Genomic DNA, 20,957 nt, shown 5'->3' with positions numbered 1-20,957 from the left:
TTAACCTATTTAAATGTAAGCTTTTTAGCTTACTCGAAACATTTTACCACAAAAAGGTTTTTAAATAAATTTTCAAATCAGGTTGAGTTTTTTTTTAAAGGTTAGGTCTTTTTTTTTAAGAAAGAAGGGTGAGTTTTTTCAATTTTTTAATATTTTAAAATAATTTTCTGTTAAAAAAATATCCCTTAATTCGTGTGCCACGTAAATTAATTTAGATTTGATTGGCAAGCCCAAAAATTTCTCAATACAATTTCGCATTATCTATTGGGAAAATACCCAAGTCCCACATCGACGGCCTCAATCCTTGGAGTGCAGCTTGTATACTTGTTGGACAACTTTACTTAATGCCAATTGATTTTAAGATGAAATCTAACATGGTATCAGAGCAGGCTCTGACCTGGGACCTCGCCTTCACTTCCGCTTGGGCAACTTTACTTAGACCTTGGGACCTCGTCTTCACTTTCGCTTGGACAACTTTACTTAATGTCAATTGGTTTCAAGATGAAATCTAAGAAGTATCTTTACCTACTTAAAATATCTTTACTTAACTAATAATATTTTCCATTTCATACAAACAAGTAAAGGATATTACAGAAATAGTTGTCGCTTGTGATTTTCTCCTATACTTATGAAAAGAGTTCAAAAAATTGATTTATTGTTTATTGACTAAAATATGTTAAGTAATTGAGAGTATTTTTTGTTTTTTAAAATGAATTTAACGTAGAAGGAGTCTTCTTATAAAAAGAACAGGCAAACTTCTCAAAAGATTCACTGCTGAAGTTTGATCGGGTCAAAATACACTCTCACATAGGCACGAGGAATCTTAGTTTATAGCTATTTCACAAACTTCAACGAACCATTCATCCTCTAAAACTAATCAATAGGTCAAATTTTTTATTAAGAGAAAAGTAATGCCTGGAATCTCTAAAACTAATCAATTGGCTATGGTTATACTGAAAAGAGTAATATACAAGTAGCTACAAGCCTACAATGAATCCAAAACCTGAAGGCCCTGGTAGCAGTTTTTGGGTTCTAGAAATTCTCGTGATTTATCAACCAAAGTTCACAAGATGGTATGGCCAGACTTAACATTAGATCTTGATCTTCTGCATCCTTTAGCATGACTGCAATGTAGACACTTGTAGCATGGGAATGCACACAGATTTAATGCAATTCATCCACAAAAGTTTGAAGTGAAACACATTCCTTGAACACTGAAAAGCACCGCAATAACATGCTCCATTTATCATAGTAACGTGATCATGTAGTGGCCTAGATGATAAACATGAAGTTGTTTCACTTCAATGTCTTATTTCGCTTCTGCTCTCTATAATGTGCCAAGATTTACAAGTGGATGAACTGTAATTTTTCCATGAGAATGGACTAATAACATTGATTATGTTTGGACAGATGAAGTGGGGCTAGCAACATCACCCTCTACATTGTCAAAGACTGCTCTCCCAGTTAACATCTTAATAGCTATTTCGCAAACTTCAACAAACCATTCATCCTCGGGCAAGACACTGCCATTCACAGGTTCTTAATTAGTATGAAGCAGCAGTATACAACAAAGATGGTTAATTACATCATAAATGTACTTATATGGTGTTGGTCAAGACATATTTTTACTTTTTTCTCTCTAGTTTCTTTCCATTGATATTCAATATGAGTATATATATGCACCCATGTTTGGAATGGAAGGTGATGGAATGAAGCAACACAGAATGTATTGATACCAGATTCCTTTATTTGGATTGTTTGAATAGGATTGGGATAGGATATGATGAATTCCCATCTTATTCCATCCAATATCTCTCTTTTTCTTCTCTTTCCCACAAATTTGGGAGATATGGAATGGAACAACTTTCTTTTTCCCATTGCACTTCAAACAAGAGAACGATAACTTCATTGCATTCTACTCCACTTTATTCTATTTCATTCTACTTAGCATTAGATATTCAAACATAGTATTAAGCTAAATAGATGTACCTGTTGGGATCTAGACCTGTAGCGGCAACAGCATTAATAGCCCTTTCAATAATGTTTTTAATAGCTTGATGCAAATGACGAGATAAGTAACGGCCTTGGGATGAAAATATCATCACAAATTGCATATCTAAATAAAGCTGCACAAATGACCTAACGGTGAGTCGGATATTATTTTTGGTAAGTGATCTTAAGTCCTAAGCATTAAAAAAATGTCTTCAGTATATCCTTCATAAACTACCTTCTAAAAACAGGTATCAAAAGCAACTTTTTAAATGTTTATAGCAGACATTATTGTAGCAGCTTTTTATAGAGCACAGATTAATTTACAATAAGTTTGAGCCGCTCTCAACAAATAACTCTATAAACTCATTTCAAGTGACTACCTGTTGAAGGCCAATGGGACCTAAAGGCGTTGATCCTGTCTCAACCTCTTCCCAGAAGGTTTGGTCATCAGAAAGCCACAGAATCACTGTTTCTGCGAGTCTCATCAATAAAACAGTGGCAAATCTTTCCCTTCCCACAAACAGATCTGCTGCAATGCTTGCCACTTGGGTAAGCTTTGCAAAAATCTCCTGAACAATATATGAAGGAAATGATAAACCTTATAATTAAACAAAGATACTACTACTATGTTTCTATTGATGCTTGTATCTGAGTACTAAAGAGAAAGCGTGTTATAATGATTCAAAGGCATAACAATAAACAACTTAGCATCAAAGGAAGCATCCTTTTCTGTTACACATTTTACCTGAAAAATAGGAGAAGGAAACCATTCAGGTTGTTCTACATTACCATCCATTCCCAAATATATTAATGCATTTAGACGAGCTTCTCCTTCTTCTGTGAAGATAAGTTCAAGAGCATGTTGCCGGCAAAAGCTGTCCCGCAAGCGATCGACTTCCCGTTGGAGCCTTTTCTTCAGTTCACGCTGTTTGTCTGATCCTCTCCTCTGAGAGTCATCACCTATGGTGCTATTTGAAAGCTTGATGACAGCACGCGGGAGCAGCTCATCTGCCAGCAACATTGCATTAGCCAGCAATGCTATCTGCTGTTCTTCGGCCTCTGCAATCTTAACAATTTTGTGCCCTTCCAGATTCTCATTTACCACTGAACCTGGCAATGCGTTTATTAGCAAATTGACATAAAAGTTGAACACTTGTATAAGGCCTTCAACTGCAAGAATGTCCAATTGTAGTATTTCAAGAGGTCCTACATCTTCAAATAGCTCCTATTCAGATAACAGAAAACTTTATTAAGCATCTTGAGCAAAGATATATAAAGGCAAGGAGTGAAAGAAAGAAGCTTCTTGATGAATTTTTCCAATATTATACTCTCTCATTTTGCTATCTCAATTTCTAGTAACATCAATGCTATCAAACTACTATAGGATACTGAGCGATGGATTTTTGAGAAATTTTTTTCAAACGGAAACAATTGAAAAATTATGTTAAAAGACCTTACAATTGCGACAACAAAAAATAAATTTGAGAACCAAAAAAGTAAGTAATTACTTGAACCATGGAGTTGAACTTGTGAGCACTGCTTGAAAGCTTTGGTTGGAAACTTAGGTTACTGTGAGAAGAAGATGGAGGTAGCCCAGAATGCCTGCTGCTGGTTGGTGTATAAGCAAGAAACCAATCATCTGCGGCAGCTAGTGCTGAACTACTTTGTTCAATTCTTTTCAAATTTGTGCTCAGTGCTTGCTTGACAAAGGGCCTAAAATATTTTGTTAAGATTGGGGAAAGAGCCAGCCCACTAGCCTCTAGCTGATAACAGTGACTCATGCAAACATGAACACATTCAGATGCAACTCTCAAACCTCCTGCAGCAGCTGTAGAGGCAAGAATGCATTTCTTAAGGAGAACAGCAAATTTCTCAACCTGTTTAACGGCCCAAGTTACTAGCTCAGATGTATACGCAGGTTCTTCTTCGGCAAACACTGACAAAGAATCTGATGCTGCTTGTGAAATGGTTGAAAAGACGAGTTGTGAAAGGGTAGCAGTAAATGCCCCAACTCCACCAGAATTGCTGGATTGAAGGTTTTTCATGTTACGCTGCAATGTTTCTTGGTGAGAATTTAGTAGTAATGTATGAGCACGAGGACCATCCCCTAGATTTTTCAATGCCAATGCTGTTGATCGAATCTCTGCACTGCGAGTTGATGGCTGGCAGATAGTGTCTGCTAGCTGATCAGCCAGTTTTTGTCTGTGTTCAGTAATGGCATCTTGCAATGCCTGGAATAAACTTGAACTTAAAGTTTTCCCTTCACTAATTTCTTTTGCCATTTTTTCTCCTTCGTCCAAAGCAATCATAGCTTCATCCACTCTTTTCTCTGCTAATAGAACTTCAAGGGTTTCTAAATATCCTATTAGCCATTTTTCTGTATTGGATATATCTGTTTTTTCATCTAGTAAATCATCCATGTCTGAATCTTCATTTCCACTAATCATGGAACTAAGCATGCATCCTTCTGCTAAACCATGAACTACAGCAGCCTGAGTGTTTAGAAGATTTCTCATGGAAACCAGCTCTCCCTCAAGATCTGAAATCTCTTTGGATGTACTGCATAAAAGTATTGCAGAGATAGTCATGAAGACAATAATACTCATGATTAGAGATAGTGGATATCCTAATTATCAGGCGACAATAGATTTGTCAGTTTTTGGTAGAATCACAAAACCTTCTTGGCCCCTTGTTCAAAATTTTAAATTTCTTAAGTGGATCCTTGAATTGATGTTAATATATTGCTGACTGAGTGGTCCAAAGTTTAATCATTGAATTCCACAGACCACAGTATAAGGAAGTTATAAAAATCACGAATCATCATGAGTCATACATGGTCAATGTTTATAAGGAAGCAAAAGTTATAAGAAACATTATTGGATTTGGACCCTTACCTAAAAGCTTAAGTTGCAAACCTTGTACCAAATAAAACACAGCAGAAAATCATGGAATTGTTAGTGGCAAACACTATGAGCAGATATAGGACAATGTTTATGTTCAAATATTAGAAATATCACCTTTTGAAAACTAACAAAGGAATGAAAACCAAATTTCACATTGATAATTTTGTTCAGTGCCCTAACAGTATCTTACAATTTTGTACTCAACTAATGCAACAGAATCTGTTTTTCCCCCTTTTTTTCCACTTCAATTAACTTCCGCATGTAATTTACTACTAACGGAACAAAAAAGCTTGGGTAACAGAATTGAAAGTCAGCTCAGCTTCTTAGTTTCTCTCGTCTACTTACTCTTCTCACTGTACTAGAAATCAGGGAAAAACATTTTCAGAATGTGTCCCTCCCTCATTAAAGAAGCCTGAAAACTTCTTGGAGTTTATTCTGGTAGATGCCTGCTGGCATCAGACATTGTGTTTTCATGTACTACAAAAGTGGTAAAGAGTTACAAACTCCTAAGAAACCTATCCCCGTACCAAAACTTAAATAGGGACAGAACTTTGGAACAAACACCTGTTTCTAAATTTCTACAACCACTTGACATGTTGACAATGATGCAATCTGTAGTAACTTTTGGAAGGGAAGACAGTGGATCAATTCTCATCATAATAAAAAAATCATGAAATAGAAATGCTTAAATCCCTTCAGAAGTTCAGATATGATGCATATGAATATGAAATCGTAGCAACAAAGCTAAGATATGTAGTTAGCAATTTTGGGGTGTGTGTACTCACCGTATGAAGGCTGAATAATTAGCAAGAACACTTTTACGCATTTCTTCTGCTGAAGCCTTCTTCAGATCAACAAGATAAGCGCACAAGTGTCTTATCTCCTGTAAACGGTGTACAGAAATTGATGAAATAGGAAGGAAGCAAAATTTCTTCAATCAAATGGACAAAAAACAGTACAATTTTATTTTTCCATAATCCCCTGACTTCATTTACAAAGAATCATTTTGGCACTTGGCATACATTGCATGAGAACGACATGGCATAAAAATTACAATTATTATTACATTTTTAAAGCATAAAAAACTTGTTTAATTCTAGAGATTTTGGGATTACTTAACCAGCCTGCATTTTCCTTGTTACAAGGAATAGGATGAATGTCTAACACTTTTGCATCACAAATTTGTAATCTGCAGGAGTCTAAATTAGCTAGAACTTGCAAGTTGCAACTCATGGATTTCTCAATTGAAGAAAAAATAGATTGCCACTCGGATTGTTTCTAACATCTAACATAGTAGACATATGAAACCTTCAACCTTTTTTTTGGCATAAACAAGTACTTTTAAGCACAACACTTTTCAAACAACTAAAAACTCAGCTTTTAATTTTTCATATTGGCGTATAATATACACAGTCACACTTCTCACATGCACATTAGGGACTCGTGGGTATCATGTCTATCCTACACTCACCAAGATATCATTTTGAGAGTTGCAATGGTACCCAAGAGTGATGATATATATATATATATACACACACTCATACATATCATATATTCCATCAATAACTATTATTTCTCTATCACTCTTTTCTATCATATTATATCACCTATCATACCTATACTTCTCTCTCTCTGAGTGTCATCTAGTGTTAAGTGTCCATGGATAATTTTCCAAAAATCTAAGGGTTTTGATACAGTGAGCAAATAGTTGAATGTGTTCAGACATGCCACACGAGAAAGAAGAGGAGAAACTTTCTCCATAAACCAAAACCCTTTAATTTTTCTAAGGATAGCATAGAATTTCTCATCATTTTTCTTTCATTGCATGCAGATCAGTCATCAACAAATAGACCCATTTATCCAATATTGCAATGGAACTCATTAAAAACTTGAAATTAATGTAAGGGAAAGATAGAGACCTTCTCGTTCATGCTGCGTGATTTGGAGGCGACATAGTTATTGGGATCAAAGGTGGAGCTTTTGAAAACCTTGAGCTTATCGCTGAGTGTGAGATTGGCATCAAGTTCTGCAGAGTTTCCAATGCTGGATGACACAGATCCTCTCTGACTCGTGAATGGTGACTGATCCATTTTACGTTGTTGTTGTTGTCGTCGTACGTGGTTGTCTATGTTATGTTGTATGCATGCAATTGCGAAAAGCCGCAGAAGGTTCAATATTCCAATTGGCTATGGAGGATTAACGATCGACGAAATGAAAGTACAGAAAATCTAATGGAAGTCATAATAATCAGATTGATATATGTGATGTGACGAACTAGGACCGGAATGTTGTGTGTATGCAGAAGAGAAGAGAGGCGAGACAAACATGCAGTGCAACAATCTCATAGGACTCGTAAATGTAATGCTTGCTTTGTTTTTGTTTTGTTATTTTTCAAGTGATGTTGTCTGTTTAATTATCTAAACTAAACATATAATAATCATTGTCTACGATATATTTAAATTTTATTTGAAATATTTAATATAAATGTGTATTGGATTCCTATCAAAATATATATGTTATCATTTATCTGAAGACTTTTTTTAACAGCCAAGAGATCAAATTTATTAAAGAATAAAACTCAAGCACGCACAAGTTGTGCTCAAGAAACATTATTGTTTATTATTTATCTTATTTAAATAAATGATAAATTTATAAATATATATATATATATATATATATATATATATATATATATAAATTAGTTATAATTTCATTAATTTATTTTATTTTCACGTGTAATTGTATAAAATCATATCACTTTTGTACTTACACAAGGTATTCCTAATAATTTTATTTCTTTGTTACTCCTAATAGTTTAGAGGTAATATTCGACTCATTGAATTACTAAAGAATCAATAGGTGTGACACTGACGTAAGATATCTCCACATTCACGTCATTCAAAGAGAAGTACTACCTTTAAAGTCTGGAATATCCCCGTACAACAAATAAGCAAAGTTACTAGGAGTATTCTTGTATATAGGTATAACTTCTAGTAATTTTATAAATGAAAATTTCTTTTTTTTTTTTGAAAGGGAATGAAATTTTTCTTAATTATTAATATTTAAATTATGAGATTAAATTTTTTATTTGAAAAATCAATCGAAATTAATTAGCTTATGTATTTTTTGAAATCAAAATTTTTGTTTGCTTGAGCATCTTGTTTATTGTTCTCAATTGGGAATCTTTATCTTGATTTTCTTGTCTACCAAAGTGGAATGAACTTGAACATGTGTTAAAAGTGACCTCGTACCTGGTTTCAAAGTTTATTCTATAATTGTTATGTGATCGTTATTATGAGACGATTTATTTATTATTGTATTAGAATTAATGTCTCATGTGAGAAATATGTGACTTAAATAAAGACTAATAAATAAATAATTAAGGGTTAAGAATTTTAACTGGATTAAATAGGAGAAGTTCTGCTACTTATGAGAATACTGGTTATAAAACTGGATTGATACCCATATGAAACAAGTTTCTCTCCTCTTTCAAGAAAATCAAAGTATACCGAAGAGAAGTTTATGAAAAAAGGGACGCATTATCTGTTTATTTATTATTTTTTGGAATAATAGGTTTCAAGATATGTTAGATTTCCTATAATTGATAATCTAGAAAACTCATTAATAATTTTGCATGTGGTATCAAAATAAGATTATAAAATTACATGATTTTCCATTAATGATGATTTTCTCCAAATTTTTTTTCTCCTAATTATAAAATTTAGGATTTTTTTTCTCCTAATTATAAAATTTAGGATTTTTTTTCTGCGACACAAATGAAATTTTATGAATATTAAAACTGTCTTTCGGAATCCTTTTGCGAGTATGCACAAAGAAAGAAAGTGGGTAGAAAGTCTATAGGCTGTTTTCTTTTATTTTCTTGTCCTTGAACAAAAAGCAGGGCTTCTCTTTGTCGCGGTATGTACGTTTATATTCCTTTTCAAATTGCTATTTGCATACCCCATTTTGCTATTCTCAATCTCATATGTTCATTTTTTTTCCAAATACCATTGTTAAACGTGATTAAAGGATTAAAAGTTTTAAGTTTATACCCTGCAATTAAATTATCGTGAATGCTTTAAAATTATTGGTAACCGTAAATATATATATATATATGTTGCATATTTCTTTGAACGTGTTTGAATGCAAAACATAAATAAATGTGAATATTATTTTATGACCTGGAATGAAATTAATAAAATGGCTATGAATTATTAATAGAAATAAGTATGTCTAAGCCATATATATTTGGTTGGAATTAAATATATGTTGAATTTGTTAGTCACCAAATTGATCAAATTTATAAGGTTATTTAATTCCAAATTAATGATTATTGCAATTACTCATAGAATAATGGATGCTAAATTATATGATTATTAGTTTATGGATAATTGAAATCCATTGTTATAAGGCATTTATGGATCGTCCAAAGGTTGATTAGTTATTCTTATAATTAATGAATATAATTGTAGGCGATTTATGTGTATCATTAATTTTATTTATATACCTGAAGGAAATAGATACTAGTAATTGGTGCATATTTAATTTCCAAATATTGTTAAGAATTTTTATTAGCATCATCATGTTTGTATGTTGTGTGTTGGTGTATCACCCAAAGGAGAACATCAATATACATTGATTGTTATCTGAATGAATCATATGTATGACATGTATTTTATGTCTCAAAACATTTATGTAAATTTTATTATGTAATACATGTTACCAATTCACTGAATTTTCATGTATCATCTGTGTCAATTTTAATGGGCTTAACTTCTCTTACTGGAATAAGCAAGTCCAATTTCACCTCGGTGTTTTGGATCTTGATCTTGCTATGTTTGAATAGAAGTTTATTACTATTATTGATGCTAGTAACAAAGAAGAGAAAGTTCATTATAAAGTTTGAGTAAAATATAACAGACTCAACCTAATGTTGATGAGAATGACTGTTGTAGACAATATTTAGATAACTCTTCCTAAGATCGATAATGCTAAAAAAGTTTATGGAATTAGTGGGAGAGCGCTCTCAAACAGCTGATAAGTCTGTTGCTAGGACATTAATGAGTACATTGACCACCATGAAGTTTGATGGTTCACGTATTATGTATGAACATGTCATTGAGATGAAAAGCATTGCAATAAGACTAAAGACCTTGGGAATGACTGTGAATGAGAACTTTCTTATTCAGTGTATTTTGAACTCATTACCGTCTGAGTATGGCCCGTTTCAAATGAGCTATAATACCATGAAAGATAAATGGAATGTGCATGAATTGCACATTATGTTAGTTCAGGAAGAAACAAGGCTTAAGAATCAAGGAAGTCACTCAGTCTATTATGTAAGCCACCAAGGGAATCAAGGAGCTAGAAAGAAATTTATGAAGAAGCATGATAAAGGTAAAGGATAATTAAAGATCAATGATGACTCTTTACAAATCCAGAAGAAGGTATCAAAGGGCAATAATTGTCAATTTTGTAGGAAACCAGGACATCTCCAGAAGGATTGCCTAAAGTGTAAGTCTTGGTTCGAAAAGAAAGGTGAGCTTAATGCTCATGTATGTTTTAAATCAAACTTAACTAAAGTTCCCCATAATACATAGTGGATTAATTCTGGATGTATGACTCATGTTTCTAACATTATATAGAGATTCTTTACAATCCAAACCAAAAGCCCAAATAAGAAGTTCATCTTCATGGGGAATAGAGTGAAAGCTCCAATGGAAGCAGTCGAAACTTATTGTTTAAAACTCGACACTGGACATCGTTTAGATTTACTAGAAACTCTTTATGTACCTAGTGTATCTAGGAATTTAGTTTCATTATCTAAACTTAATGTTATTGGATACTCTTTTAATTTTGGTAATGGATGTTTCAGTTTATTTAAGCATAATCATCTCATTGGTACTGGTGTTATTTGTGATGGTTTATATGAATTGAAATTAGGTGGTTTATATGTTGAAACTGTTTTAACTCTGCATCATAATGTTGACACTAAACGTAGTTTAGTGAATGAACGATTTGCTTTCTTGTGGCACAAACGTTTAGGTCACATTTCTAGAGAAAGGATGAAAAGATTAATAAAGAATGAAATTCTTCCTGATCTAGATTTTACGGATCTAAATATTTGTGTGGATTGTATCAAGGGAAAACAAACAAAACATACAAAAAAAATGAGCTACAAGAAGCACTCAGCTTCTTGAAATTGTGCATACTAATATTTGTGGACCTTTTGATGTTAGTTCTTTCGGAAAGGAAAGATATTTTATCACCTTTATTGGTGACTATTCACATTACGGTTATGTCTACTTATTGCATGAGAAATCTTAGGCAATGAATTCCTTAAAAATTTACTTGAATGAAGTAAAAATGTAATTAAACAGAAAGGTGAAAATTATTAGATCTAATAAAAGTGGTGAGTATTATAGAAGACACGATGAAACTAGGCAACACCCAGGTCCATTTGCTAAACTTCTTCGGAAACGTGGCATTTGTGCACAATACTCAATGCCTGGTACACCACAACAAAATGATGTATCATAAAGGCGTAACAGAACTTTAATGGATATGGTTAGGAGTATGTTAATCAATTCAAGTTTACTCATATCTTTGTGAATGTATACTTTGAAAACTGCCATATATTTGTTGAATAGGGTTCCTAATAAGGCAATTCCAAAGACACCTTTTGAACTGTGGATAAATAGGACACCTAGTATAAGGCACCTGCATGTTTGGGATTGCCAAGCAGAAATAAGAATTTATAATCTACAAGAAAGAAAATTGGATGCAAGAACAATCAGTGGATATTTCATTAGTTATCCAGAAAAGTACAAGGGATATATGTTTTATTGTCCTAATCATAGTATGAGAATTTTCGAAACTGGAAATGCAAGGTTCATTGAAAATGGTGAAATCAGTGGGAGTACAGTTTCACGAGAAGTGGAAATTAAAGAAGTTAGAATACAAGTCCTTTTAGCTTATGCCTCTAGCAGTAAGATGATTGCTCCTTTAGTTATTGTTACAAACAATAACGAAGAAGCACAACACAATAATGGGCGCATGATACATAATGAAGAACTGCATGAAGTAACATTAAGGAGGTCTCAAAGAGAAAGGAGACCATCTATTTCGAATGACTATGTGGTATACTTACATGAAATAGAAACAAACTTAAGCATTAATAATAATGATCCAGTTTCGTTTTCACAAGCTGTAAGCTATGATAATTCTAAAAAGTGGTTAAATGTCATGAAAGAAGAGATAAATTCCATGGAACATAATGATGTTTGGGACATTGTACAATTACCAAAGGGTTGTAAAAGAGTTGGTTGTAAATGGGTCTTCAAGACTAAATGTGACGTTCTCACCGGTCTCACGAAAGGATTCTTTCAGGATTATCATGGCATTAGTGGCCCATTATGACTTAGGGCTACATCAGATGGATGTGAAAATTGTCTTTCTTAATGGAGATTTAGAGGAGAAATGTTTATATAGGCCAACCAATTGGGTTTTTAGTTGAGGGAAAGGAACACATGGTGTGCAAACTAAAGAAATCAATATACAGTCTTAAAGTAAGCTTCCCGCCAATGGTATTTGAAGTTTAATGATACCATTGTTTCCTTTAGATTTAAGGAAAATACTGTTGATCGGTGTATGTATCTAAAGGTCAGTGGGAGTAAGGTTATTTTTCTAATTTTGTATATTGATGATATCTTGCTTACAACTAACGATCTTGGTCTTCTTCATGAGACTAAGAAATTTCTCTTTAGAAACTTTGAAGTGAAAGATATGGGTGAGGTAAGGTATGTGATAAGGATAGAAATATTTTGTAATTGATCACAAGGATTGTTAGGCTTACCTCATAAAGCATATATCAATAAAGTATTAGAGAGATTCAAGATGGAAAGGTGTTTAACATCACCTGTTCTAATTTAGAAAGGAGACAAATTTAGTCTCACACAATGTCCTAGAAATGATATGGAATGAAAACAAATGGAAGTAATATTGTATGCATCAGTTGTTGTTGAATCTGAAAGCTGAATTTGTAGCATGTTTTGAGGCTACAATTCAGGTTAAATGGCTGCAGAACTTTATTACAGGGCTTGAAATTGTCGACAGTATTGCTAGACCGCTAAAAATGTATTGTGATAACTCTGCAGCAGTATTTTGTAAGAACGACAAGTACTTTAAGGGTGCTAAGTATGTGGAATTGAAGTACTTTGTCATGAAGGAAAAAGTTAAAAAACAAAGAGTGTCAATAGAACATATTAGCACAAACCTTATGATAATTGACCCTTTGAATAAGGGATTACCGCCCAAGACATTATAGAACATGTTGAAAGTATGAACATTATTGTTATTGATAATCATTAAGTGTAATTTATCTTATGCATTTTAGTGACACTCTGAGCTCAATTATGATATGTTTCTGATTATATGTTCTCTATGTTTGCATGCATGTTTGTGTTAGAGTAATGTTAACAAGTTTTGTCTTGAATGAAGACATTATGTTGGACCAATTATGTACTCCTAGTTAATGGTCATATTAAGGAAAAGACTAATTTGTAGTACATGGAAGGAACTATGTTGATTAGATGATGTACATCCACTATGACTCGAATTGGTTCTTATTCTTAATCATGAAATTATGATGTACCCAATGTATAGAACAATTTAGTCATTTTTAATGCGCATTATGTTAGTTAATCTATTTATTTATTTAGTCCGTAATGTTTATTTATGTCACATGAGCCAAGTGGAAGAATATTAGAATTAATGTTTCATGTGAGAGACATGTGACTTATGTAGAGACTAATAAATAAATAATTAATAATTAAAGGCTAAATTATAATTGGGTTAAATAAGAGAAGTTTCTGTAAGTAAATGCTACTTGATGGGAGTAGTAGTTATAAAAGAGGGTTAATACCCATTAATGTGAAACAAGGTCCTCTTTCTAACAGAAAAGTGTTTTCTCTCACCCATAGTCACCACAAACGAAGAGAGGCAGAAAGAATAGTCTAAGGAAGTGAAATCTTCTTTCTCTCTTCTTCCAAGAAAATCAAAGTATACCGGAGAGAAGTCTATGGAGAAAGGTACGCATTATCTATTTATTTATTGTTTATGAGAATCACAGGCTTCAAAATCATGTTAGTTTCCTATAATTGATAATCTGGGAAACCCATTAATAATTTTACATATCGACCTCCTAGTTTCAAGTAAGTGTGCAAAGGTTGTCTATCACTTTCTACTATAATACATCAGCAAGAGCATTGATCCATTAATAGTTTTACATATTGGGCTAGGTCAGGGTAGATGATTCCACATTTATGTAGCCAACTAAGTAAGGATGAAATCTACCTTTAATTTAACATTATCAATTTGTGATTCCAGTCTTTGTAGTTTTAGAATAGTCTAAGGTTGTAGAAAATTGTACATAGGAAGCATAACATGATCTTGATGAAAGCCTACAATATAAATAATTAAAATTAGTTTGTTATTCTCTAGTTGGGGGAAGTCCTTTTAATTAGTGTCAAAGAAATGGAGATGGTAATCATAAACAACACAATAGATATTAACAGTACGAAGATGTTGAACCTTGGTCCTTGCTTATTAGAACATGAAGATCATTTTACATGTGTGTCATCAAGGTATAAGGTTCCAACTAGGAAATTTCATTGAAGATAATTAACATATAATATTTGGAGCATTGTAAATTGAAAACTATTTTTTAATTTCGTTAAATATAAGAGTTTATATATATATATATATATATATATATATATATATAACAACATATGCAAATCCAGGGATTAATTAAATAGGAGAATTTACAACTTTTTCTTTATCCAACCTTAAATTTTTCAAAAAAATTCTTACACACGCAATATATACAGATATGGTTTGTGACATCCATAATCCATTAAACTTATTAGAAAACACTTAATAAAAGGACTAATACAAATAATAAAATATAATACAGATATTACTTTTTTGTGAAATTAAATTTAGAGATTAAAGTTATAACATTTTGTAAAAGTCAAGAATCAATATAATGATGGAGTATGATACTGCCAATGTTGTTGTTCTAAAGAATATGTTGCATTTTGAAAATTGAATCTCCTTATACACACGCTTTCCTCTGTCGTGCATAATATGAGGACAAGATAGAGGATTCCATTGTGTAGCCTACTAAGTGGAAGACACTTCAATTTGACATGTATTGAGGGACTCCATCATGCACTTTGCCACTCCACCTAAAGCCGTCGAGGGTCTTCCTTGTGTGCAGCTGATCAGTTTCTTGTTTTTTCATTTGTCTATGCTCATGCATGTATGTCCGAATGATAAGACATAAAATAAATTTTAAGAGAAATTTTAAATGAAAAAAATTATATATTTGTTTTTTTAACATATGTGATATTTTTCTAATAAATGTAACATTTTTTGTTGTATAATTTTTTTTTTGAAAAAATATATTTTTGATTGGTGGGCCTAAAATTTATGATTTAGCTGTTTTATTTTTGGGCTGGCCTGTGCATAGTTGAGTCGGAAGTTACTATTGCTCCATGCATTTTGTTCTTGGCCCCTATTAAGGAGCTGATTTTTTTTCCAGAATTACCCTTCCCACAAAATCATTGTTCTGTTCAATAAAATGCATAACAAAATCATTTCGTTGTTATATGATTTTTTAAATTCCCTTTATTATAACAAAATCGTGATTCCTTGTATATTTTTTTTTGCCCCAGATATAACAATGATAAGACATTTCGGTTGAGTCAAAAGTTACTATTCGTCCCATGCATTTTGCTCTTGGCCCTTACTAAGGAGCTGAATTTTTTTTTCCAGAATTACCCTTCCCACAAAATCATCATTTGTTGAATAAAATGCATAACAAAATCATGATTTTATTGTTATATGATTTTTTTGCATTCTCTTTGTTACAACAGAATCATGATTCTATTCTATTTTTCGTTGTATAAAAAGGGAATGCGAAAAAATTACACAAAGAAAATGTGTTTATGCATAAAAAATCCAAAATGAAAACATGTTTTTGATGTGTGATTTTTTCCCATTTCTTGTTATACCACAGAAACGTGTTTTTGTTAGGTATTTTTTTAAAAAGAAATATTATAGAATTAAGTTACATTTTTTACTAGAATTAATTTTGATACAAATTATATTTACAACACTTGTTACCATTTTATTTAAATTTAAATTAATGATGATATGAATTACTTTTTTTAATTATAATCAAAATAATATCATGAATTGATTTGATTATGATTAATAAAAATAATTTTTATAATAATTAATTTGATTATCTTTATAAATGGTAACTTGTAATCAATTAATTTGATTTTAATTAAAAAAGATATTGAGTATTATTAAAAATAATAAATTATATCACAATTAATTTAATTATTTTAAAAATGCGACTTGCATTAATAATTAATAAAATATTGTAAAAAATACGCGCACAACAAAATTACAACCAAATTGTCTTTCCATTGTATATTCAACAGTAGTGAAAAAAAGAAGAAGCACGGCCGCACGGGTAAGACTAAGGGGAGAAGAAGACGAGGTGAAATTGATGAACTGAGGGTAAAATAGTTTTTTCTAGGTATTTTAAAATTTTATAGGGACTAGGACTAGGAGCAATTGTGGGAACCAATAGAAACACCTAGCTCAGTCTATACGTTATGTTTTGCTACGCTACTTTTAAAATTTGGTTATTGTTAATTTTTTTACATTTTAATTGAATCTTGTTGTGTTCCATGCGTCTTCCTTTTTTATTTTATTACTTACTACTCGTGTGAGCTCCAGCTTCCTAATCCTAGACCCTGTGTGTATGACAAGTCTTTGATCCTGTCTTTTTCTTTTTTTCTTTAGTTTTCTATCTCTTTGTTTTGGTGAATTATGCATTTTGTTTTAAAGTAAATATGTGAAAGAATAAAAGGAAGTTGCACGCACTGTTTTTGGTGCGTTGATATCTAAGATGAACATGGTAAGATGCTAACATATTTCTTACGCTTAATTAACTTTCAAACTTTGATTTTGAGATAATTTTCTTTTAAAGATTATTTTTCAAATTTTCTTAAATAAATATTGGTAACGATTACTCTAAATTTTAATATTATTTACATTGTCCTTGCAATCCCGAATACAAGAGTGATGTATCAACATATTATACTGGAATAAAATAATGTTTTTATTTTTAATCCTATTTGTCTTCTCTAATTCATCCTAAACCAAACAACATCAATATTATTTCTTTTCAATTTTACTTATATTTTTCTCAATTCAAACAATCCAAAAATTTATCATATTTTCTCCCTTCTATTCCTCCTAGGAGTGGGTATGCGGACCTTTCCAACCCATTTAAGGTCTGACCGTGTTTTAGACAAGTTAGATAATTTCGGTCCATGAAATAAATGATCTTTTTCTCAAAGTCTGTATTCAATCTACAAAAGCCCGCAAATAAATAGACTGGTCTGCAAACTCAAATATTAATTTGAATAAATATTTTTTTATAACAAATATTTTTAAAAAGTGAAACATTTATAAAATTAAAAAAAATATATTTGACTTCATTTTTTTAAGCTAAAATTTATCTCACTAAAATATACCAACATTTTAAACATAACAAAAATAACAATAACTGTCTAAATTAAACATCAAAATCTTAATATAACATATTAATAATACTTGTACATTGAACTTGGGCAAGTTAAATGGGTAGTCCACAAGTTTGCGGATAAAGCCTGCTAATGTGGACTTAATGAGCCGGAATGGTATGTAAATCTAGATCTATATATCCACTCCTAATTTCTTAGTTGTCCATTTCTCTTTTACATATTCTCATTTATCATTTTTTAATAGAATTTCATTATCCTTCTTAAGTTCTCCCATTCCTTTTGAGAAAAGAAAACAAAACTCAAAGAACATGGTTATGATGAAAAATTTCATTTATGTAGTCTACTAAGTGGACATGCATCCATAGGGATCAGTTAATGATTAAATTAGAAATCCCCTTAAGGTAACTAATTAACCATCCTAAATGAGTGATATCACTAAGAAAAATGAACTATCCTTTTGGACATGAATAAATATCCCCTCGGTCATAACTAGACACCACTATATTTGATGAATTCCCTTTGACTAGAATTGAGCACCCCTAAATCATAGGAATCTAGGGAGCATGTTAGGGATTAAGAGAAGGAGATTATTTAATGGTAATATAAACACCATTAAGATCTCATTAGCAGGTAATCATAAATTAACATTCATACTAGCCTTAAAGGTAAGGCCCATCAACCCATGGATCTAAGACCCATATGTATATATAAAGGATGAAATTTTAGAGAAATTGCATTCTATTTATTCTCATTTATTATATTTGGAGGAATTTCTAACTCTAGTGTTGAAGTGTATTTACAAATATTCACCCTCATCACATCAAAGAAGGAACTCAAGGAATAATAAGAGGAAACAACACCACGTCCGGGAGGAGAAAATTATCCTAGTATCCCATATAAGTACAAGATAATTACCTTTAATTTTATATGTATTGAGGGATCCATCATGTAATTTCGATATTTTTATATATATTTTTTTTCAAATTCAAGAGTAAATATGATAATTTGTGCCAAAACTAAATGGAATAACTTATAACTTTTTAAAATACTTCATACACATGCAAACTATACAAATATATTACGTGGACACATCTATTAAACTTAAAAAAAAAGAAACTAATGTATATAAAGAATTACAATTTTTTTTACAGGAAAAAATTACAATCTTAAGAAACTATTTTTATGTTATTAAATTCAAATATTAAAATTATAGTTTTTGTCAAATTCAAAAATCATAACTAATGATATTTTGATAAAAATAAATATTTTTTTAAAATTTTATTTTAAACCTTACTATTGGGTTGATATTGACTTTTCCTAGCTTGTAATTGAGATAATAACAATAATTTTTTTTACTCGTAAAAATTGAACAATTTATAATATTTACAAACCCCATTCAGCTTAGATCTCCTAGATATGGAAATAATAATTTACATGCTTTGATGCACCAATGCGTATACACGGTACAAAGATAATGGGATTTTTCCCTATAAGATTCGGAACCTTCTAAAACCAGAACGTGAGCTATAATAAATCCATACCTGATGAGTCAATAAGAATAAGTGAATTATTTAAGAAACTTACTATTAATTGCTAAGCATCTCAGTCATATATTAACTCTAGAATATAAACACTTCCTCTTTGACACAAAGCCACCAACCAAGGCAGGCAACGATCCAATGTATATCAAACAAACGCACTGAATATAAAAGGAAAAGCATTACAATGACATGACCAACAGATTGAATACATACATCACTAACACATCGTGCGACCACGATCCACGCGACGCCCCTTCTAATTCAAATCATTCTTCAAATGGTCTTCCACTCAAACTAAAACCATTTGCATCCTTTTTCTTTCATTAATAAATTGCAATTTCTTTCTTTAGTGTGTTTCAATTAGATTCATAATAAAAAATAATTAATTAAATTTTTATGATGAAGACAAAATAATAAGGCGTAGGCTAAGGTGGACAAATATTTTTGTACAAACAAAATATAATCTGTTACTACAAGTATTTCCTGTATTTATAATTATTTAATATAGAATGAGTATTGTGTCATTACCATACTATACCATTACCCGCACCAGTGAGTTAAAACAAAATAAAAGGGAGAAAATGGTGAAGCCATGAATAGATATGCTTAGATCTCTTCACGTTGATTTCCAGCGATGGTGTGAAGGTTTCAGAGGTGCAAGCTGGGAAAAGAAAGAACAAAATAAAATATTCTAGAAATACATATCATATTCAGTTATGTTTATTTCACCACCAATTACAAAGAAATTTATTTTAGTCTGCGCCAAATAGCAAATAATTATTTATACTTTTTCATGATATCGTCTTGATTTTGTGAAATGAAATTGATTCTAGTGTTTTTTTTCCTAATCAACATTGGATGTTATCTAAACACACTATAAGTCAGTTATACTATTGTTTTAAGTAGTTTTTGTACACAATAAAAATAACTAAATATTTTAAGTGTCCTTAAAATATTTATTAAGATTTTAAGAATACAAATAAAAAATACTTATGTTGTTAATATATTAAATAATACACTTTTTAGAGTATTTTTATTCTGTAAAAAATGTTATTCTAACTAAGGTGTAAAGGGACCCATATTTTATTAGTAGCATAACTATAATAGGAAGATGCAATATTCCTTAGAGAAAGAATGAAAAGTTGAACACCGACCCAATGACAATTGGAGAACGCGGTGTGTGTGTGTGGTTCATCGTTCATGACCACGTGTCTCCTTTCCTTTACGGCTATTCGATGAAAGGAAAATTTCATGTCACGATTAAAGGAATCTTGTAGTCGAAAAAAGGTAAGTTCCAGACCACAATTAATTAAGGATTTTTATATTTCTTCAATACATTCAAAGTATCAAGTATTTCAAAAGTATAAGTATTGAATAGTTTTATATTTACAAAATATTAAATATTTCCCAATAAAAAAATCTATTTTTACTTTTGTCATATTCTTGTTACAAACAAATAAGATATATATTTTTAGCCAAATAATTGTATATTCATATAATATTTTATTTATACAATATTTTTATCTTTCTTTCATATCATTTATTATATTTCATTTTTCATTTTAATAATTTAATTAATTGTGTATAAATTATCTGGGATCAAATTTAGATCTTTTTTCTTTCATATCATTTGTTATATTTCATTTTTTTTCTTTTAATAATTTAATTAACCGTGTATAAATTAGTTGGGATATTAACAAATTTAACATGTGTTGTGATATATGTATATTAGATTTTTATACAATTACTTCCATACAATATTAGTATTAAATTAATAAAATTAAAATCGGAATAAAAGAGTCTGATTATGAAATTCACAGTGTCACGTGGTCCCCACTTTACCTTGACGATGTCGTTTTCAGCTTTCAGACTGAACTAATGAACAACGCCAA

General features: G+C 31.1%; 1 protein-coding gene across 1 annotated transcript; it reads right to left on the bottom strand.

The window, feature by feature from the left end:
- Window positions 1-923: 923 nt before the first annotated feature.
- On the bottom strand, window positions 924-6,985 carry LOC100818886 (exocyst complex component EXO84A). The gene is made up of 7 exons (XM_003519736.5): window positions 6,815-6,985; window positions 5,681-5,778; window positions 3,501-4,551; window positions 2,738-3,217; window positions 2,373-2,561; window positions 1,990-2,126; window positions 924-1,523 (listed from the first exon to the last, which is right to left on the bottom strand). Exons 1-7 carry the CDS (start codon window positions 6,983-6,985, stop codon window positions 1,397-1,399), a joined length of 2,253 nt encoding a protein of 750 aa, XP_003519784.1. The 3' UTR covers window positions 924-1,396.
- Between the last annotated feature and the right edge of the window lie 13,972 nt (window positions 6,986-20,957).

Source organism: Glycine max, chromosome 2 (genome assembly GCF_000004515.6).
Source record: "Glycine max cultivar Williams 82 chromosome 2, Glycine_max_v4.0, whole genome shotgun sequence".
NCBI lineage: Eukaryota > Viridiplantae > Streptophyta > Magnoliopsida > Fabales > Fabaceae > Glycine > Glycine max.
The sequence above is the reverse complement of the archived record's forward strand: the minus strand, read 5'-3'. Positions and strand labels throughout refer to the sequence as shown.